General features: G+C 39.5%; 1 protein-coding gene across 1 annotated transcript; it reads right to left on the minus strand.

The window, feature by feature from the left end:
• Positions 1-246: 246 nt before the first annotated feature.
• On the minus strand, positions 247-7,116 carry LOC122966860 (glucose-6-phosphatase catalytic subunit 1-like). The gene is made up of 6 exons (XM_044331229.1): positions 6,767-7,116; positions 3,728-3,950; positions 3,509-3,618; positions 3,295-3,400; positions 3,093-3,208; positions 247-2,070 (listed from the first exon to the last, which is right to left on the minus strand). The coding sequence occupies exons 2-6, from the start codon at positions 3,943-3,945 to the stop codon at positions 1,547-1,549; spliced, it is 1,074 nt and encodes a 357-aa protein (XP_044187164.1). The 5' UTR covers positions 3,946-3,950; positions 6,767-7,116; the 3' UTR covers positions 247-1,546.
• Positions 7,117-17,981: the final 10,865 nt, after the last annotated feature.

Raw genomic sequence — 17,981 nt, forward strand, 5'->3', positions numbered from 1 at the left:
TTTTTCTGCAGAAAAAAATTCTGCAGTTTAACTATAACTATAGGCTACAGTTTGTTATTTTAGTCCAATGATTTCCAGCTATAGGGGTAGGGCCTCTCTGAAGGGTCAAAAGATAACTCTGAGTGGCTGTGAGATAATTAATGGGAGAGGAAAGAAGAAAAAATGTTCTGCCTTACAAATTTGTATTTTATTCATTTATTCATTTTTGGACATTTCTCTTATATTTGCTTTTTAGTGAAACACTGGACATTTTGAACTCTTTTAGCCTCAAACAGTTTAATTAAAATGAAACCATCTGAGGAGTTTAGACAGAAAACATCATTAGATTTGCAGTCATAAACCAAACTACTGGAAAAATTAAAATTTGACCTGATAAAGGCAATAGATGAAAAGTCAGAGAATTTAAACTAAATTTATTTCAATCCATCCTGAGGGGAACATGAATATCTGTACCAGGTGGCATGGCAGTCTATCCAGTAGGTGTTGAGACATTTCACTCAAAACCACAAATGTTAACCTCATGGTGTCACTAGAGGAAGAGTCAAGGGAACACCAAAGCCATTGAGGTGCATCATCTGAGGACCATGAATGTCTGTACAAAATTTTATAGCAATCCATCCATCAAAATTGTATCAGTGGAGAAATACACAAAAGACACATTTTTTATCAGCCTCTGAAAACTTCTTTTTAAATTGTAATTATGTCTCTATAACATGAAATATTCATTACAACATATGCAACAATCAATGTTAAAGCTTGGATAAAAGCATCCTTCTGTATCATTTATAGTTAAACTCTACATGTAATCTGCTTCATCTGGCAACATCAGCAAACAACCCTGCCACTCTCATCAGATTTTGATTCAAATAATGCTAAATGATTGGTTCACAAAAGTACCAGTACATACATCATCTTTTTCTAACTGAGACCCGCCCACTTCAAATCAGTGAGAAGCGCAGACAAAAACACAGATACAGAAAACCATGTCATGTGAAATAACCAAAACTGTTCAACAGATCATTTGGTGTTCATGTAGGATCCTGTCATTTATAGTAAGAATCTGATTGAGAAAGTATGTCTTCAGGATCTTTAATCTGTTCAAATTTAACAACTGAGCTCTCCACTGATTCTGGCACATGATGTTTACATGAGAGCCCTAGCTCGCAGTTGGTGTTCCAGTCCATCCCAAAGGCGTTGGATAGGGTTGAGGTCAGGTCAAGTTCTTCCATGCCAAACTGGGTAAAGCATTTCCTTCTGGAGCTGGCTTTCTGTATGGAGGCATTGTCATGTTGAAAAAGGAAATGGCAAAACCCAAACTGTTGCCACAAATTTAGAAGTACACTGTTGTCTAAAATATCACTGTATGCTGTAGCATTTAGATTTGCATTAGTTGGATATAAAGACCAAACCGTGAAATACCAAAAGGACATTCAAGTATTGTCCACATACTTTTGGCCATATAGAGAAGATTTAAAGTCAAAGCTTCACCAGTATATGACATGATGCACAAAGGTTCACCAGTGCATGTATTGTGCAGCCATCTGCCTCATACCAGCTTCTCCCCCTTGTAGCCCAGTGCTGCAGCCACATAGTAGGGCACAATAGCCACAGTAGCCAGAGGCACAGTGGCACTTTTACAGAATGACAGTAGATAGAACAGAGCCCCATTGTGGACAGGTGGCTTAAAAGCAGAGTCAAATAACTGCAGCAGCACAAGCGTTGCACTTAAAGAGATAAACCTGTAGATGGTGCCGTCAGTTCCCCTGCTGACCACCACTCTGTTGGCGTGCGCATGCAGGGGAGAGTGGAGCCCCAGACCCAGCCCCAGCAGAGTTCCAGTGTTTCTGAACAAGCTGGCGAGTGGGTTGGTGTCCACGCTGACCCACTCTGCCCGGTGGCACCACAGCCGTGCTTTCTCCACACTCCAGAGGAGATCAACACCTACCAGCCAGAGGCACAGGTAGAGGAGGAGAGCCAGGGAGAGGAGGAGCAGGGAGATGAGGAGGTAGGAATGCAGACGGGCCTCATAGATCTGCTGGATTCGGCTGAGGGATTCTGCCACCAGGATACCTGAGAGAAAAAAATTTGTTTTTTTTTTTTAAGTAATTTGATTTCAAATATTTCTTTTATTATAGTATTATTAGTACTAGTACTATTAGTACTATGCTGTGATGTGCAAACCACTTTTCCCCTCTTAAAAGTCTTGTTACTTGTTGTCAAGTAACCTTGTACAACCTGGCAAGTATGTATTATAGTCATACCCATAATGCAAAGTTGAATTTAAAAACAAAACTGAGATGAGTGGCAGGTTGGTATATGGAAGCTCATTTCTGCCAGAAAAAAAAAAAAAAAAAAAGTAGTGTTAGTAGTTCAAAATTATGAAATAATGAAATCCTAAGTCAGTGTTATAAATAGTAAGTCTAAATTTTGACTTTAAAAGTCAATATTATGACATAAGAAAATATTTTGACTTACTAAGTAAAAATGGTGAGGTTAACCAAGACAGCTTTACCAAGAGATTGTGAGTAAAAGTTTTGTCTCATAATTTTGACTTTATGCAGCATTATCCATTATTATCTCATAACTATGACTTTTTAAATTTAATAGTCATATATTGCTGAAATAACAAATGATTATGACTTAGCATTTCAGGATTAAGACTTAATATCACATAATTGTATCTCACTATATTGCAATTATGACATAATAACTTAGCATCTGATAATTATGACTTACAAAGTAAAACGTTTAACTTGACTTAAAATTTGTATTTTTTTATTTGCATCCTTTCAAACATTTATGTACAGAAATGTACATAAACAGCATTAGGCTGCATTGTCATATTACATTTAAAGTAAATATATGCTGCTACCTAAGAAAAAAGAAACAAACAAACAAAAAAAACAACCACTAAGTAGGACGTGGGAATTTTTCCAGCCTCTGATATTCTTTCTGGTGGCAAACAGAGCAATGAATCCACAGAAAATTAAAAGCAACGACAGTTTTCATTTATCAGCTGTAGTTTGTAGATGTACTACATCCAGATAATGGATATCCGAGTTAAACAACAGCATTATGTGTGCTGTCCATACCTATGATAACTCCCATGATGACCTGATGTGGGAAGTGAGCAGCGATGAAGACTCTAGAGATGCACACACACACCTGCACACACCAGAACAGCGTCCATAGTGAGACGCACACACACCTGGAGGAAAGATACATACGTTACCATTCTGACTGAAGCAAAGCACAAAGGTAATACACACTGAATAAAGGAGAGGTTGATCTTACCATTTCTTTATTTGGTTTCCATCTTTCTTCAGCACTGTCGTGAGGAATGATGACATCATGGTGTAGTACACCGCAGCAGCGCCCATGGCATGACCTGATGGACTTCCTGTAAGGGGAGGAAATGGACTCTTTAAGAGATTGACTTGAGTAGATACTGAATTTCAATTTCAGTCAAAATCGCTTTAAATATGTTACTGCTAAGGTATGTGCCTACCTGGCCCAGTCTCACATGTCATAGGGAACTGCTCTATCACTGGCTGGGAGGAGTTGCCATAGAAACGTGTTTCCTGAACCCACCAATAGGGACGCTCTCCAAACAAAAGCCTGAGCAAAAATGGTGTCAAACTTTATAAATAAAATGGGATTTAAAACGGATCTGCACCATCATCATCATCATCATCATCATCATTATTGTCCCAGTCACATGACTCACCATTTCAGCATCAGGTTGACCCAGTCTCCCACTACTGCCACCCACACCAGTTTGACTGCTTCGGCCTGCCGTACATGGAACCATATGGGGAACAGCAGGAAGAAGGTGTTGTGTAGGTCTGTTGCCATGGAGACTAACAGGAAGTAGCTCTGGCTATGGCTGTATTGGGTCTGCAGGTAGTATGTACTGCTCACACCAGAACTGTGGAGCAAGTCCATTACCACTGCAAGAGGGTGGGCAAAGAGACAAAGTGTAATAGCATCTACCTACATATGTTAGTGTGTGTGTGTGTGTTCACTTATACCCAAGACACAGAAACAGGACGCAGATTTAATTAGTATTAGTAATAGTAAATCTGTGTATTTGTCCCGAAGTTATATGTGCTGCAGTTTAGTACGGGTTCAGCTACAGTGAAGCATACTATGTTGGACTTGACTGTGGTGTCAAAACGGGTCATACTGTACCTTGTAATTAGGTACCTGCTTTTTTTTTTTTTAACATCAGAATGAGGAATGGAATCAGACACTCCACTTGTGTTTTGGATCCCATCCCTTCCAATCTTGTTCATCTCCTCACTCATCACAGAAATCATTAACTCCTCCTTCAGTTCTGGTTCAGTCCCCCATCCTCAAAAAACCTGGACTCAACCCTTACATCATGAGCAATTCCTGGTCCATCTTCAATCTCCCATTTCTTCAAAAATACTGGAATGTTTTGTCGCCTCCCAACTAAAAGTCCACCTCATCTCCAATGACCAGTTCGAAACATTTCAATCCAGTTTCCACTCACAGCACAGCACTGAAACAGCCCTCCTCAAAGCCACCAACTACCTCCTCCTCTCCTCAGACTCTGGTCACCTCAGCATTCTCATGCTCCTCAACCTCACTTCAGCTTTCAACACCATCAACCACACCATTCTTCTCTCCCACCTTGAATCCTCCCTCAACATCACCAGTAATGCCCTCTCCTGGTTAAAAACATTTCTCACAGACAGACAACAGTTCATCAACATCAACAACTGCACCTCCTCCACCGCTCCTCTCACCAACTGCCTCACTGAAATAAATCATGGTATTGGGGTTTCAAATCAGGCTATATTAAAGATGTTCACATCAAACGCTGAGACCAGAGAGATGAGCAGACAACCAACGGGAGTTTATTTCATTACACACGAACATACAGAACTCAGAAAATCATCAATGCAGCCGCCCTTCAACTTCACACCCACACCTATTTATACCAAAAGCAGATGTGACATCCTGTCTATGTTTTTGGCACTTTCGTAAGAAAAATGATCACTTGGACTTTGACCAATGGGTGTAGATGTCTCTGCACAATTTGGACATTTCTGCATGTGGTGTACTTTGCTCCCCCTTTCCTATTATTTCCAGGTGTCTCCCGTTTATCTGGTGGCCTAATGCTTTTTGGATGGGTCAATGAAGGTCAACGTAGGTCAAGCCGATCTGGTAAAAGTTTTGCTTCCCAGAGATTGTAACCAGAACTTTTGAAAACAACTCCTTTAAAGGAGATTGTTTTCGCCTATCCATTGGTGTTGTGCAACCCTAAGTGTTTTGTGTATTACTTTCCCACATGTTCATCATATTTTGGCTTCTACAATGATTGCAATCCAACTTAATAAATCAGACATGATCATCATCGGCCAAAAACTAATCACAACTTCTGCCTCACCATTGATAACTTTGCTCTGTGTCCCTCCCCACACACCTCATTTTCAACAGCAACAAATCACAAACAAATCACCAGAACTGCCTTTTTCCACGTAAAAAAGATTGTCTCCGCCTATCAGTCTCCTTCTCTGCTGCTGAAACTGCACTGATCCATGCTTTCATTACATCCAAAATTGACTACTGTAACAGCATTCTTTATGGCATATCATCCAAAATCCTAAATAAACTCCAGTACGTCCGGAACTCTGCTGCTTGCCTGCTCACCCATTCCTGTTCCCTGTCCACAATGGATCTAATTCAAAGTCCTTCTCCAGAATCACAAAGCCCTCCATAACCAGGCCCCCTCCCACCTCACTGACCTGCTCCCCCACCACACTCCTTCCTCTGATGCTAACCTCCTGTCTCCACCACTCAGGACCAACCCTGGACCTGGGGTAACCCAGGAGCCCTCTCCATAGCTGCCCCCTCCTTCTGGAACTCTCTCCCCAAACACATCCGAGACTGCACAGATATGTCTATGTTCAAATCACTAAACAAAACTCACCTTTTCAGAACTGCTTTTAATGAGTAATTAATGTTGCGTGTCATGTGTTTTTAGTGTGTTGTGTTCTATGATCATTTTAACTTATGTAAAGTGTCTTTGTGTACCCTGAAAAGCGCTCTATAAATAAAATGGATTTTTATTATTATTATTACCAACAGTATAAATGATTTTTTAATGCCCCACATTGTTATCCCCTTATTCCCTAATGTCACATCTTGTATCAACATGTATGTATTGGTACATACTGTATCGTACTGTACACTGCTAGTACAAAATATTACACTGTAAGGATTGATAGTTTACAATATATCCATTATTACATGATTGACAGTGGAGGTTTTTTTGTGTATCTGTAATTTAGACATTGATTTGACTGTAATTATTCCTATGTACCTTTGGGGTTTTTTGGTAGCCTGGTCAGCAGTGGTTATAAATGTGCACAAATTTTCAAGCACAGTAAGGAATTGATAAATCAGCTTCTATGCACAGAAATTGCAGCAGAATTGATAAATGAGGCCCTGGGTCTGCGGGTTTAAGTTAAAATTCAGAAACAATGACCTCTAGTAGTAGTATAGTAGTATTCAAATTATTTCTAGGGCACAACAGTTGTGTTTAGACTAAACCACATATGCAGTTTAAAATGCAGCTTCTGAGGACCCAGCAAAAGGTGTTGAAGGACATAGTTTAATACATACAACACAGGTTTAAACCTATCTTAAACCTTAAACCACATCTAAGCTGATGACAGAGCACCTGTCCTGGTGAGGAAATAAATGAACAAATATAAGTAGACAGAATCATACTTACAGAATTTTGTAACAAGTTCCCAGTTAGTATATCTTCTTCTTGTCTGAAAAATCCAGTTTGGGCTGGATATGGGCTGTACAAACAACAAATCAGTGTTCTAGTGTTGCTATAAACAGCAGCCCTATCACTACAGCCAGTGATGTGTGTGTATGAGTGAGTCCTTCATTTAAGTGGTCTCAAAGGTGTCTGCCGAGATGCGCAGTGACACAGCCTGTGCCTGAGTGTTGGGTAAAGCATAAATGTTTGTGGTGTAATGCAGTGTTTACAAAAATCAAAACTGGATCAGTATGTGCTTGGTAAAAGTACAGAGCTAGATGTTTGTGTGTGATGGATGAATGGGTCATGAGTGTGTGTGTGTGTGTGTGTGTGTGTGTGTGTGTGTGTGTGTGTGTGTGTGTGTGTGTGTGTGTGTGTGTGCCCGCTAGTCACACATATGGGTCACCTGGTCCTCAGGCATGGACTTTGGACTGGAGTGAGAGAGGATCACTAGAAGGGAGGAGGGGAGCGAAGAGGACCACCAGGGTGGTCAAAAACAGCAGCTCTGTTGTGTAAAGTAACTGAGTATATACTGTATTTAAAGCCCCTATTTGTAATTATTGTATATTCTTTCAAGTTAATTCTGTTGGCATAAGTTTTTGTTATTAGAAAAATAAAACAATCTTGTTGAAGTTTGGTGCAGACTACCCTATTCATCCTTAAACCATCTATTTATGGTTAACCATGAGGCCTGTGGAGGAACAGGAATGCAATACAGTAAAAACAATGAGCTAAAAGAGGCTAAAGGGTTCTATAGAGTTGAGTAGAGCTGCATGGTTAGGTGATGATGCTCAGTGGGTTCATTACTACAAATAATCCCTTTTACATTACATTTGATCCATTGTTAATCTTTTTTTAAATTAAAATAATGATTAAATGTGTTAATTTATTTAAATTTTTTAATTCTTTCATTTATTCTGTCTAAGTATAAATTACAATGTAAATGTGTCATTTTTCAAATAAGATATAAAATATTGTCAGTAAATGCAAACAAGAGAAAGTGTCAGACAACAGGAAAGAGAAGGGGTTAACAGTGGAAAGTAGGGTACTCCTTGAAAAATAGTTTTCATGTTGATCAGCACTGTGTTCTACCTGTGCGACACCGTTCCACTTCCCATCCACAAGTTTCCACTGTGATACAGGATCAGGTCATGTCGTGATTTACCATGCGGCTGAGGAGGAACGCATGTACGCATGCATGTCCACGTGTAACGTGTAAACACATCTGCCAGTCTGCAAACACATGCATGGATACACACAGACCAAGCATCCTCTGCACATCCCCTCTCCACTCCCCAGCAGTCGTTCTTTCCATTTCAAAATCTTATCTTTCTTTTCTTTCTAGGGCTTAAATTGTAGTCTCTCCCTTCCTTCTTTCTGCCACTTATAATCTAACTCGTCCTTTTTCCTCTGTCAAAACCAAGGGTCAGTTAATAAAAAAAGAAAGAAAGAAACACAATAGAAATATACTGTATCTCTGGATAATTCCAGTTTTCAATTAAAAAAAACAACAATTTTCTCATTGAAGGCATATTAATGATGTGTGACTTGCTTGTACATACAAACAATGACAGAAGTAGATGGGTGTAATATAATTCAAGCTAACAGAATACAGTCATGCTAGTAGTTTTGTAAATCTATACTTGGCAAAGCTATTGTAAATGCTAACCCTATAATATTACAAGTCATCTTGAGGGGTAGACAACAACAGTTCAAGACATTCAGTCGTCTCCTCTGGTTGCCATGAATGTCTGTACAAAATTTCATGGCAATCCATGTCATACTTGTTAAGATATTTCACAGGACAATTGAAACTTGTAATTCAATAAATTTATCTGCTGGTGGCGCCAGAGAAAATGTCAGTGGATCACGTGAACCAGTGAGATTAATCCCCTGAGCACCATGGATATCTGCACCAAATTTCATGGCAATCAATCCAATAATTGTGTCACTAAAAACCAAAATGTCAACCTAATGGTGGCATTTAAGGAAAAATCAGGGCATTACAAGTTAGTTGAATTAATCATAGACATTGCCCTCCCAAGAGCCATGCTGCTAGCATGGCAAAAAGAGAGCTTGAGAGACATGTTTAAACCCTACCTACTTTCTCACTGGCACACACCTGGCCAAATATTGCATGAAGTGGGTATGTTAGTCAGAATGTTGGTTTCAGAAAGTAAGACGCAGCCCAATGTTGGAAAGGTGTGGGGGGAGGGTATTCGACAATCTGACTTTGTCTTTGACCCCTTTATGACAATATCCCCCTAGGGTATTGTGGTGGAAAACTGTTCTTCCATGGATAGGCCAGTAATTGTGCAAAGAAAACATTTACATCTATAGCAGATAGTTTCTCTGGGAATACGGAAGGGGAGAATCAACACTGTCATATTTTAATCTCCTGGGTGTGATGAGCAAAGGTGTATTATGAGAAATGTGGAAGAGGCTAACTACAACTGATACACGTTAGAGAAGTGTGAGACACCTTTGTTTTCTGTAGCTGAATCACACTTGGATTATTACCAAAGTGTCAAGGTCAAACGAGGAGGAGTCTAGAAAATAAGCTCCACATTGGGAGGGGTTATGAGAGGTATATAATTTAATGTTTTATGGTTTTTCATTAGGTTCTTTATCCCGGGATCAAGGCCTTGGTTTGCTTTGTTTTGCTCTTTATGTAGAGTAAACCTATTCACATTGAACTCTACCAGCTTCCAGTGTATTTCTTTTAGTCTTTCTCTCATAAGTTTTGAGTTTAATACTAAGTTGTGGCTGACCTGAAGATTTATTGGCCCATCTGAAGATTTCCCACAAGATATGGTGAGCCATGCCAAGAGAGTGTCGGAGGCTTTTTAGGAGGAGCATTAGATATTTAACAGGAAAGATAAAAATAACAGTGACTAACAATAAAGAGTCTCCCACTGTCAGGTTGGGGAAGCAGGAGTGGACCCAAACGCAGAGTCCGGAATGCAGATATGATGAAAAACTCTCCTTTAATTGTGGATGGTCATGAACAGATGAACAGATGAACAGATGAACAGATGAACAGAGGAACAGAGGAACAGAGGAACAGAGGAACAGGCAAACAGAGCTGAACAGAACTAGCAGATGGAACAAAACAAATGATCCAAAGACTCAACTCAAAACCAGACCATAAATACAGACTAAACTAATCAGGGAATGGGGAAACAGGTGACGAGACACAAGGGCAGGCTGAGAGTGATTGGCTGAGGAAACACAGGAAGCAGGGCAGGGCTGACGAGACTGATACAGGGCGGGTGTGGGGAAGACACAGAGCAGAGCAGGGCTAACGAGGGTGAAGTAGGGCAGGTGAGGAAGAGTACATGAACACACAAGGGAAACACAGTAACAAAACCAAAACCCAGAAAACACAATACTCTAAATACAACCCACACCAACCTGTCCAAGAACCATCATGAGCCTAAACTAAAGTATACAACACACCAGACTAACAAAAGGCAGTCCAAACCCACCACCCAAATATAACAAGAAAACCCATATGACCCGAAGGACTAAACAGAAGTGCAAACCAGGAGACCCCAAAGAACACAAGAACATAAAAATACCAAAAAACACACCAAGTCCAGGCAGGGTGTGACACCCACAAGCAGCCAATAAGTGTCACCTACAGCAGTCCAACCACCACCATTGTATGCTAGCTGACAGCAAGCACCACAAACAATGCATGCAACTACAGACACAGTAACAGGAAATTTACAGACTTCTTCAACATCTTATGCAGCACTACTAAATGAAGCCAGAGAAGCGGAAAGTCAGGCTGCAAGAAGATGGTATGATTCAAGGGAACAGGGAAAAAGACAAAAAGAAAAGAAGAGAGCAGTCAATACAGGACCAACACATACATCTGACCTAACACACACATCTACCCCCAAAGTAAAAGAGATGAAAGGAAAAAAAGTAGGATGAGAAAGAGAAACATCTCATAGAGTTGGAGGATAGTAACAGTGAGGACAGTGAAACAAGCAGTGGCAATGATACTGACAACATTGATGATACAGAAGAAACAAATGCTGACTTTGATGAGAGACTGGTGACAAACATGATGAAAATAGAAACCAAGAAAAGAGCTTATAAGAGAAGACAATGAAACAGAGAAAGAAATAAAAAGGAATTGGCTGAAGCTCAAAGAATGTTAAAAGAAACAGAGGAACGATTGAGAGAGTCTGAAAGACTCAACTCCACGTGTCATTGATAATGGAAGACGGATATGAGTCACAGGACTTAGGTCCCATAATCAAAAGAGCACTACAAGTTTAGCAATGGTTTCCACTTGGCAACCCAAACATTCACATATCAACAGATAATCAGTTCCTCAGAATCTCACACAAAACAGGGGAGCAAGGTGTAGCTGGTGGTCTACTACTAAGTGACAGACCTATCATGCAAATGTCAGTGTTACATGATAAAGACAGCAGTTGTTGCAGCAGATACCAGATTGTCTTTGGTCAAAACATAAAACAGATCAAGGATTATTGAAGTCAGCACAACCTGTGGAAATCAAATTGAAACCAGGGGCTAAGCTACCATATAAAAGACATTACCCTCCTACACTACAGGCAATGGTAGAGGTAAAAACCTACAATAGGTTTGTTGCAGTCTGGAGTGTTGGTAAAAACCCAAAGCCTATGCAATTCTCCAATCTTTTCAATAAAGAAACCCCACTCAAATGATTACAGGTTGGTGCATGATCTACGCTGTGGTAGATGTAGAAACCCCAGTGATACCTGATCCACATATTCTGCTATCAAAGACCCATCAGACACTAAATGGTACAATGTGATTGATTTATGTTCAGTATTTTTTTAGTTTGCCTTTACATCCAGATTTTCAATACCTGTTTGCATTCACATACCAAGGAGAGCAGTATACCTACACTTGGATGCCACAGGGTTGTTGTGAGAGTTCATTTCCCATATTTAACAGAATTTGTTCCAAGATTTGCAGCATCTAATCACTGAAAGAACACTGATACAATGTGTGTTTGCTAATCTGTAGCTCATCAAGTGAAAAGTGTGAAAGACATTCAATAGCAGTGCTAAAAGCATTAGCAGAAGGAGGTCACAAAGTAAGTAACAATAAAGTAGAATATCTTGGCAGAAGACTAATAAGTGAAAATAGATATATTGCTCCCTAACAAATTGAAGTAATAATTAAAGCACCCAAACCACAAACAGTGACCCAAATGCTTTCCTTTTTGGGCATTGCAGGGTATAGCAGACAGTAGAACTGTGACTATGTATTGAAAACAGTACCCCTCAGGGCAATGATTAAAGCAACAGGGCAAATAAATAAAGTAAATTTTGTCATCAGAGGGTGTACGCGTAGGCTCCATGCCGACATCTGCGTACCTGCAATTTGTTGTGTACGCATGGACCTGTCCGCACCAGTCCGCGCAGTCACGATGCTGTCTTCCGCTCTGGAGTATAAATTAAGTTTTAGGTGTATAAGCACCAATAAGCACCACTACACTGAAGGGAGTGAGTGTGGTGAACAGGTGGAAGTCATTGTCCATGTGAAAAGAGCTACTTCTTTTGAACTGAAGGAGCCAACTCTCCGTCATTTTCGAATTATTTTGAGTTAAGTTTGTCCACATCTTTTATGTATGAACATGAACCGCTAACCATGGACTGTGAGTCCTGACGAGGCTGGACATCTGGTTGGTGAAAGAACTGGTCCGATGAACTACTAAGAGGGAAGGAGACTGAGAGCTTGCAGAAGTAAGCCCATTTCCTTACAAGTCCAGCTGCCAACGCCACTCTTATGCTCACATTCAGCCGGTGGCCAATGCGTTCCCCTAGACTAATTAAATTGTCAGTGCTCAGGCTGCTTGTGTCGTGACACTGAAATCCTTTTCTCACAGCTGTACCCAAACTTATCTCTTCTCTTTCCCTCTATTGTTGCGTTATTTCAGCTTCCTATTTTCCCACTTGCATCCATATACCCATCAACTCATACTAGCTAGCAACAACTAGAGACAGACTAGTAAAGATTAGTGGAATGCTGCCCAAATCACATCAACTAGATGCGAAATAGAAATAAGTAAAATAGGCAAAATACAGAAAGTTGATTTGTGATTTTAGAGAGCTCCATGTGTTTGCATCTCTGCTTACTGAAGATATGCAAATTGTGGCATTTGCGCTTTCTGCAATTTTTATTATGGACCAATATCTGTGCTGAAATGTGAAGAAAAATCTGAACCATTAACTGCAGCAGCCGGAACATTAAAATATCAGTTTTTGTAAACCAAAAATATTCAGGGCTATCTCACCTTCATGTAGTTTTTCCAAGTTTGTTTTTGAGTGTGGCCAAAATGTGCTTATTGCTGCGTCTTAGGGAAACACAATCACTACAACTGGCAACTACTGTAGTTGCACTGTTTCCGTCCATTTGTCAGATTTTTTGGTATTTTGCCTTTATTTGAAAGTCAGTGTGGTGAGACAGGTGCCAGGAAAAGAGAGAGGGGGATGTGGCATGCAACGGGGGTCCCTCAGCCATGAATCGAACCGTGGAAGTTGCTGTATCAATAAGTGTATTTGGCGTGTGGGAGATTTGGCGGAGTTCTATAACATAAGATGTCTAACAAGGATATCAGCTTCTCCGGGGTCTATTCATCCAAACATAAGTAACATCACTCTGTGTGTCTGTCAGTGATTTCACACAAGGAATATATATTAGTTCACATAAAGCCCATAATATTTAAAACATTATATATTTCTTTAGTTGGTGTAATAACAGTATTTTGTAACTTTCATCAAACTCAATGCGTGTCAAAGGAGATGGTTATCACTTTGAACTTTTTTACATGTTTGGTTATGGTATAATAAGAAGAGAAGAAAAAATATTTAAACCTAAAAAAGAAATTTGGTTGATTTTGCAGTCAAAACATGTCTGTTTGTTATTTTGCTATCCTGTCCTGCTTCAGGACAACAACAACAAAATCCAGCTACAGGGAATTATCCTTTAATAAGATTTAGTGGGTTTGATGAGTTAAAGGAAAATTACTAGCATTATCTTGCTAACCATAACCCACAGAAATTATTTTTGTTCTAGTTCATTTGAAAGGACACAATGTCTTGAATTCCAGTGCTTAATGTATTTGACAACAAACAGAGAGAAGTGTATGATATTCACGGATTACCCTGTGCCAGCAGGCAGAGCTTCCTCCGGCAGGTGATGGCGCCCTCCTGCGTGTACTGACCAAACACAGTCTCTGGCAGGAAGAGCAGCATGCCACAGCACAGTGAAGAAACAGTAAGGCAACAGGAAGACACCTGCACACAGAGAAATACACCTTTAACCTGCAAGGAAAACTGTCATGCTGCCCAACAGAAGAGGATTCTTTTTACAGTCACAATTTAAAAAAAAAAAAAAAAAGACTTTCTGGCATGCAAGAACTTTGTAATAATTAACAGTTAATATAAAAGTAATAAAAGTTAGTTGAATATATGTAACAAAATATTAAGGGATGTCTTTTTTAGCGGGTAGTCAAAATTTAACAGTTGGTGTGTAGCAAATATGATATTTAACGTATTCAATAGCTTACTTTAGCATGCTAATATTTGGTGATTAGGTGGAAGAATTCAGATCATTTACTTCAGTAAAAGTACCAATACAGCAATGTAAAAATACTCCTGCATGAAAAGTCTTTCTTAAGTAAAAGTACATAAGTGTTATTAGCTTGATGTAGTTAAAGTATTGCAGTAAAAGTAGTGGTTTGGTTTCTCTGACTGATATGTCTTTAAATTGCATCACATCTGCATAATTCTTCTTTTCTTATGTAGTCATGTGTATGACATTCAAGAATAAAATGCATACGTATATCATGCAATATGTTTCAGTGAAAGATTACAAACAAACACGTTTCTTTATGGCATACATGTGTGTGTATGTGTGTGGTGATGGAGCTCCTGAGGCTACAGAGTAGTACTGACACAGTGAATGGACTCTTTGTGAATGTTTTGATCACTAGTATTTCTTCCTTTGAAAGGATTATTTGATTTATCCTACAGTATATATCATATTGTATCAGAAGTATACATACATGTTGTATGGACCTAGTTTTGGGAAATACATTTGTTCACTTTCTTGCTGACAGTTAGATCAGAAGATCGATTCAGCTCTCGTGTGTGTAAGGTAAATACAGACGGGTGACAAATTAAAGGAAAAACTGGTCCACGTCTGAATGCTTGACTCCTACAGTGAGGGGATCAGGTGGCTCTGTTATGCTGTGGGGGGCATTTTGCTGGCATGGTTTGGGTCCACTTGTCTCCTTAGAGGGAAGGGTCACTGCAAATCAATGCAAAGTTGTTCTGGGTCATCACCTTTATCCTATGATGAAACATTTCTATACTGATGGGAGTGGTCTCTTCCAAGATGACAATGCCCCAATTCACAGGAAACGAGGGGTCACCAAATGGTTTGATCAGTATGAAAATGATGTGAATCATGTGCTATGGCCTTCACAGTCAGCAGATCTCAACCAAGTTAAACACCTATGGGAGATTTTGGACTGATGTGTTAGACAGCGCTCTACACCACCATCATCAAAACACCAAATGAGGGAATATTTTTTAAAGAATGGTGTTCATCCCTCCAGGCAAGTTCAGAGACTTGTAGAATCAATGCCAAAAAGCATTGAAGCTGTTCTGGTGGCATGTGGTGGCCAAACACCTTACGAAGGCACTTTATGTTGTTTTTCCTTTAATTTGTCACCCATCTGTATGTTGCTGGGTCCAGTAGCCAGTTAGCATAGCTTAGCACAAAGACTGGAAACATGGGTAAACAGTTAGCCTGGCTCTGTCCAAACACAAAATCCAACTACCAACACTTCTAAAGCTTGCTGATTAACATGTAATATATATTGTTTTTTTTAAATCTGCACACAGTTTTACAGGGGTTATGTGCTCCACTATTTATAGCAGTAACTTCCTGTCTCAACTGGTTTGCCTGTCAACTGGTCCCAGCCAAATAACCTGTCACAAAACTCCCCATCAAACAGTTTTGGTTTCAGTCAAAACTGCCCATTGGTTATTTAAGTGTCCTTAACCAAGTGGTTCCCAGCCTCTACACAGCAAATAAATATAAAATATATAAATATGCAACTGGGGCTTTGCACAAAAAGTTTTTATTATAAAATTTACCAATAATACCAGATGACTTGAAGACTAATACTCTCTAAGAGATCCCTTAATTTTGTTGAAATTAACAAAAGAAAACTTGATTTTCTATCCTATCCTGTCCCATGTAGTAGAGTATATATGATCATAAATATGATGCATCCCCTGTTTCTCCTAAAACCATTCTGCTCATCCTAACACCTAATAAGATCCTAGGTAATTTATAAACTGTACTGAGTAATCTAATACCTCTGTACTTCAATGTAACTCTACTGTAAACCTTTGCAGAATAACAAGTACACATATGAATGAACTGCTCATGTCAACACTTTATTTGATTTATTTCACTTCACCGACTGGTACATGAGCTTGGCAAGGAGTAGTGCTTAACTTGCATTAAATAACAGGCTGAGATATTGATTTGATTAAATACTACAGTAGTTTATTGTGACGGGAAACTAAAGTCCTGGTCCAGAGTCAAGATTGTTGTCTTCTGCATATATGGCAGAACACACCCATATGGCCCCACAAACAAAAGTCTTCATGTCACCATTCGATCCCTTTTATACAACAGTATAAGGGGTCATGGCTTTTGTGCATGTTCTTGTTGTTCCCTGCCTACTTGTTGCCTGCTCTCTGCTAGCTCCATTCAACCCCTTTTCTGCTCTCTATTTTGAAAATAAAACAGTGTTAGGTGTCATGCTTTTGTGCAGCTACATGTTGTTCCTGCCTCTTAGTTGTCATACAAAAGTAATCTTAGCACCAGTGGATCCCTTTTTAAATCTTAAAACAAACAAACCAAAAAAAACAGTGTTAGGTGTCATGCCTTTTGTGCACACTCTTGTTGTTCCTTGCCTCCTTGTTGTCTGCTCTCTGCTAGCTCCATTCAACTCCTTTTTTCTCTCTATTTTGAAAAAAAAACAGTGTTAGTTGTCATGTTTTTGTGCATGTCCTTGTTGCCTCTTTGCTGTCTGCCCTGTTGACGCCCACCCCCCTTTATTTTAATACAACATTGTTCAAGTTAAGTCAGTTTTATTTGTATAGCTCAAAATTACAAATCACTTTAGCCTCAAAGGGCTTTTTGTTCTGTACAGCAATACTTCATCGTCTATCTTTAGTGTTAATAAGGAAACTGTCCCCCGAAAAGACCTTTAACAGGAAAAAATTGAAGAAACCTCAGGAATAGTAAGAGAGGATGGATCCTCTAATGGGTTGAGACTTGACTTGATTTTCTGAACAGAAGTTAAAATTGGTGTAATAATAATACTGAAACTACAACCAAGCGGATTTTTTGCACACTTTTTGCAAGCCAGAGGCAACGCCTTCATTCAGATGAGTCACTAGTCAGCCAGTCAGACAGCCAGTCTAAGCTGAAGTGCTGGAAAATGTGATATACATCCTGGTAATGGAGAGTGTGATGGCCAGTGGAAGTAGAGGGAACAGCTGACATAGCTTCTTGCTTTTGGAAGTGTTCTGAGAACAGCCCTGTGTCAGTTCTACAGACATATATTGAATGCTGCCCAGAGACATAGACGAGAGTTTAGGGACATTTAAGTAACTTGCTTCCTGTATGTCATTATTAATTCACTAAATCCATTTCCATCACACTTTGTCACATTTTGCTTTTATCAATACATCAACTTTTCCACCTAATCCAAGCATAAAAACATTTTTATTTATATTTTTTTCAAATTTCCATGCATGTTTTTTTATGTGCACATTTTTTTAAAAATTGTATAAAAAAGGGTGAATGGAATTCCACTTATTATATCAGGGAACTCAATTTTGCAGCAGCAGCAGCATTGTGCATTGTACATGACAGAATACCACCAGCCCTTTTCTGTCTGAAGGTTTTCATCTGATGTAGAATCTCAAAATTCGTTCACAATTTCAAATCTGAAACATGATGGGAATGTTTTCTCAGCAAACATCCCGCTTATCAGACTCAACTGCTCTTGGCAGGGCTCTGCCTCTTAAATTGGCCTGTGATGGCAGGTGACCTGAGAACAACCCTCTCTGGTTGGCTG

Source organism: Thunnus albacares, chromosome 17 (genome assembly GCF_914725855.1).
Source record: "Thunnus albacares chromosome 17, fThuAlb1.1, whole genome shotgun sequence".
Classification (NCBI taxonomy): domain Eukaryota; kingdom Metazoa; phylum Chordata; class Actinopteri; order Scombriformes; family Scombridae; genus Thunnus; species Thunnus albacares.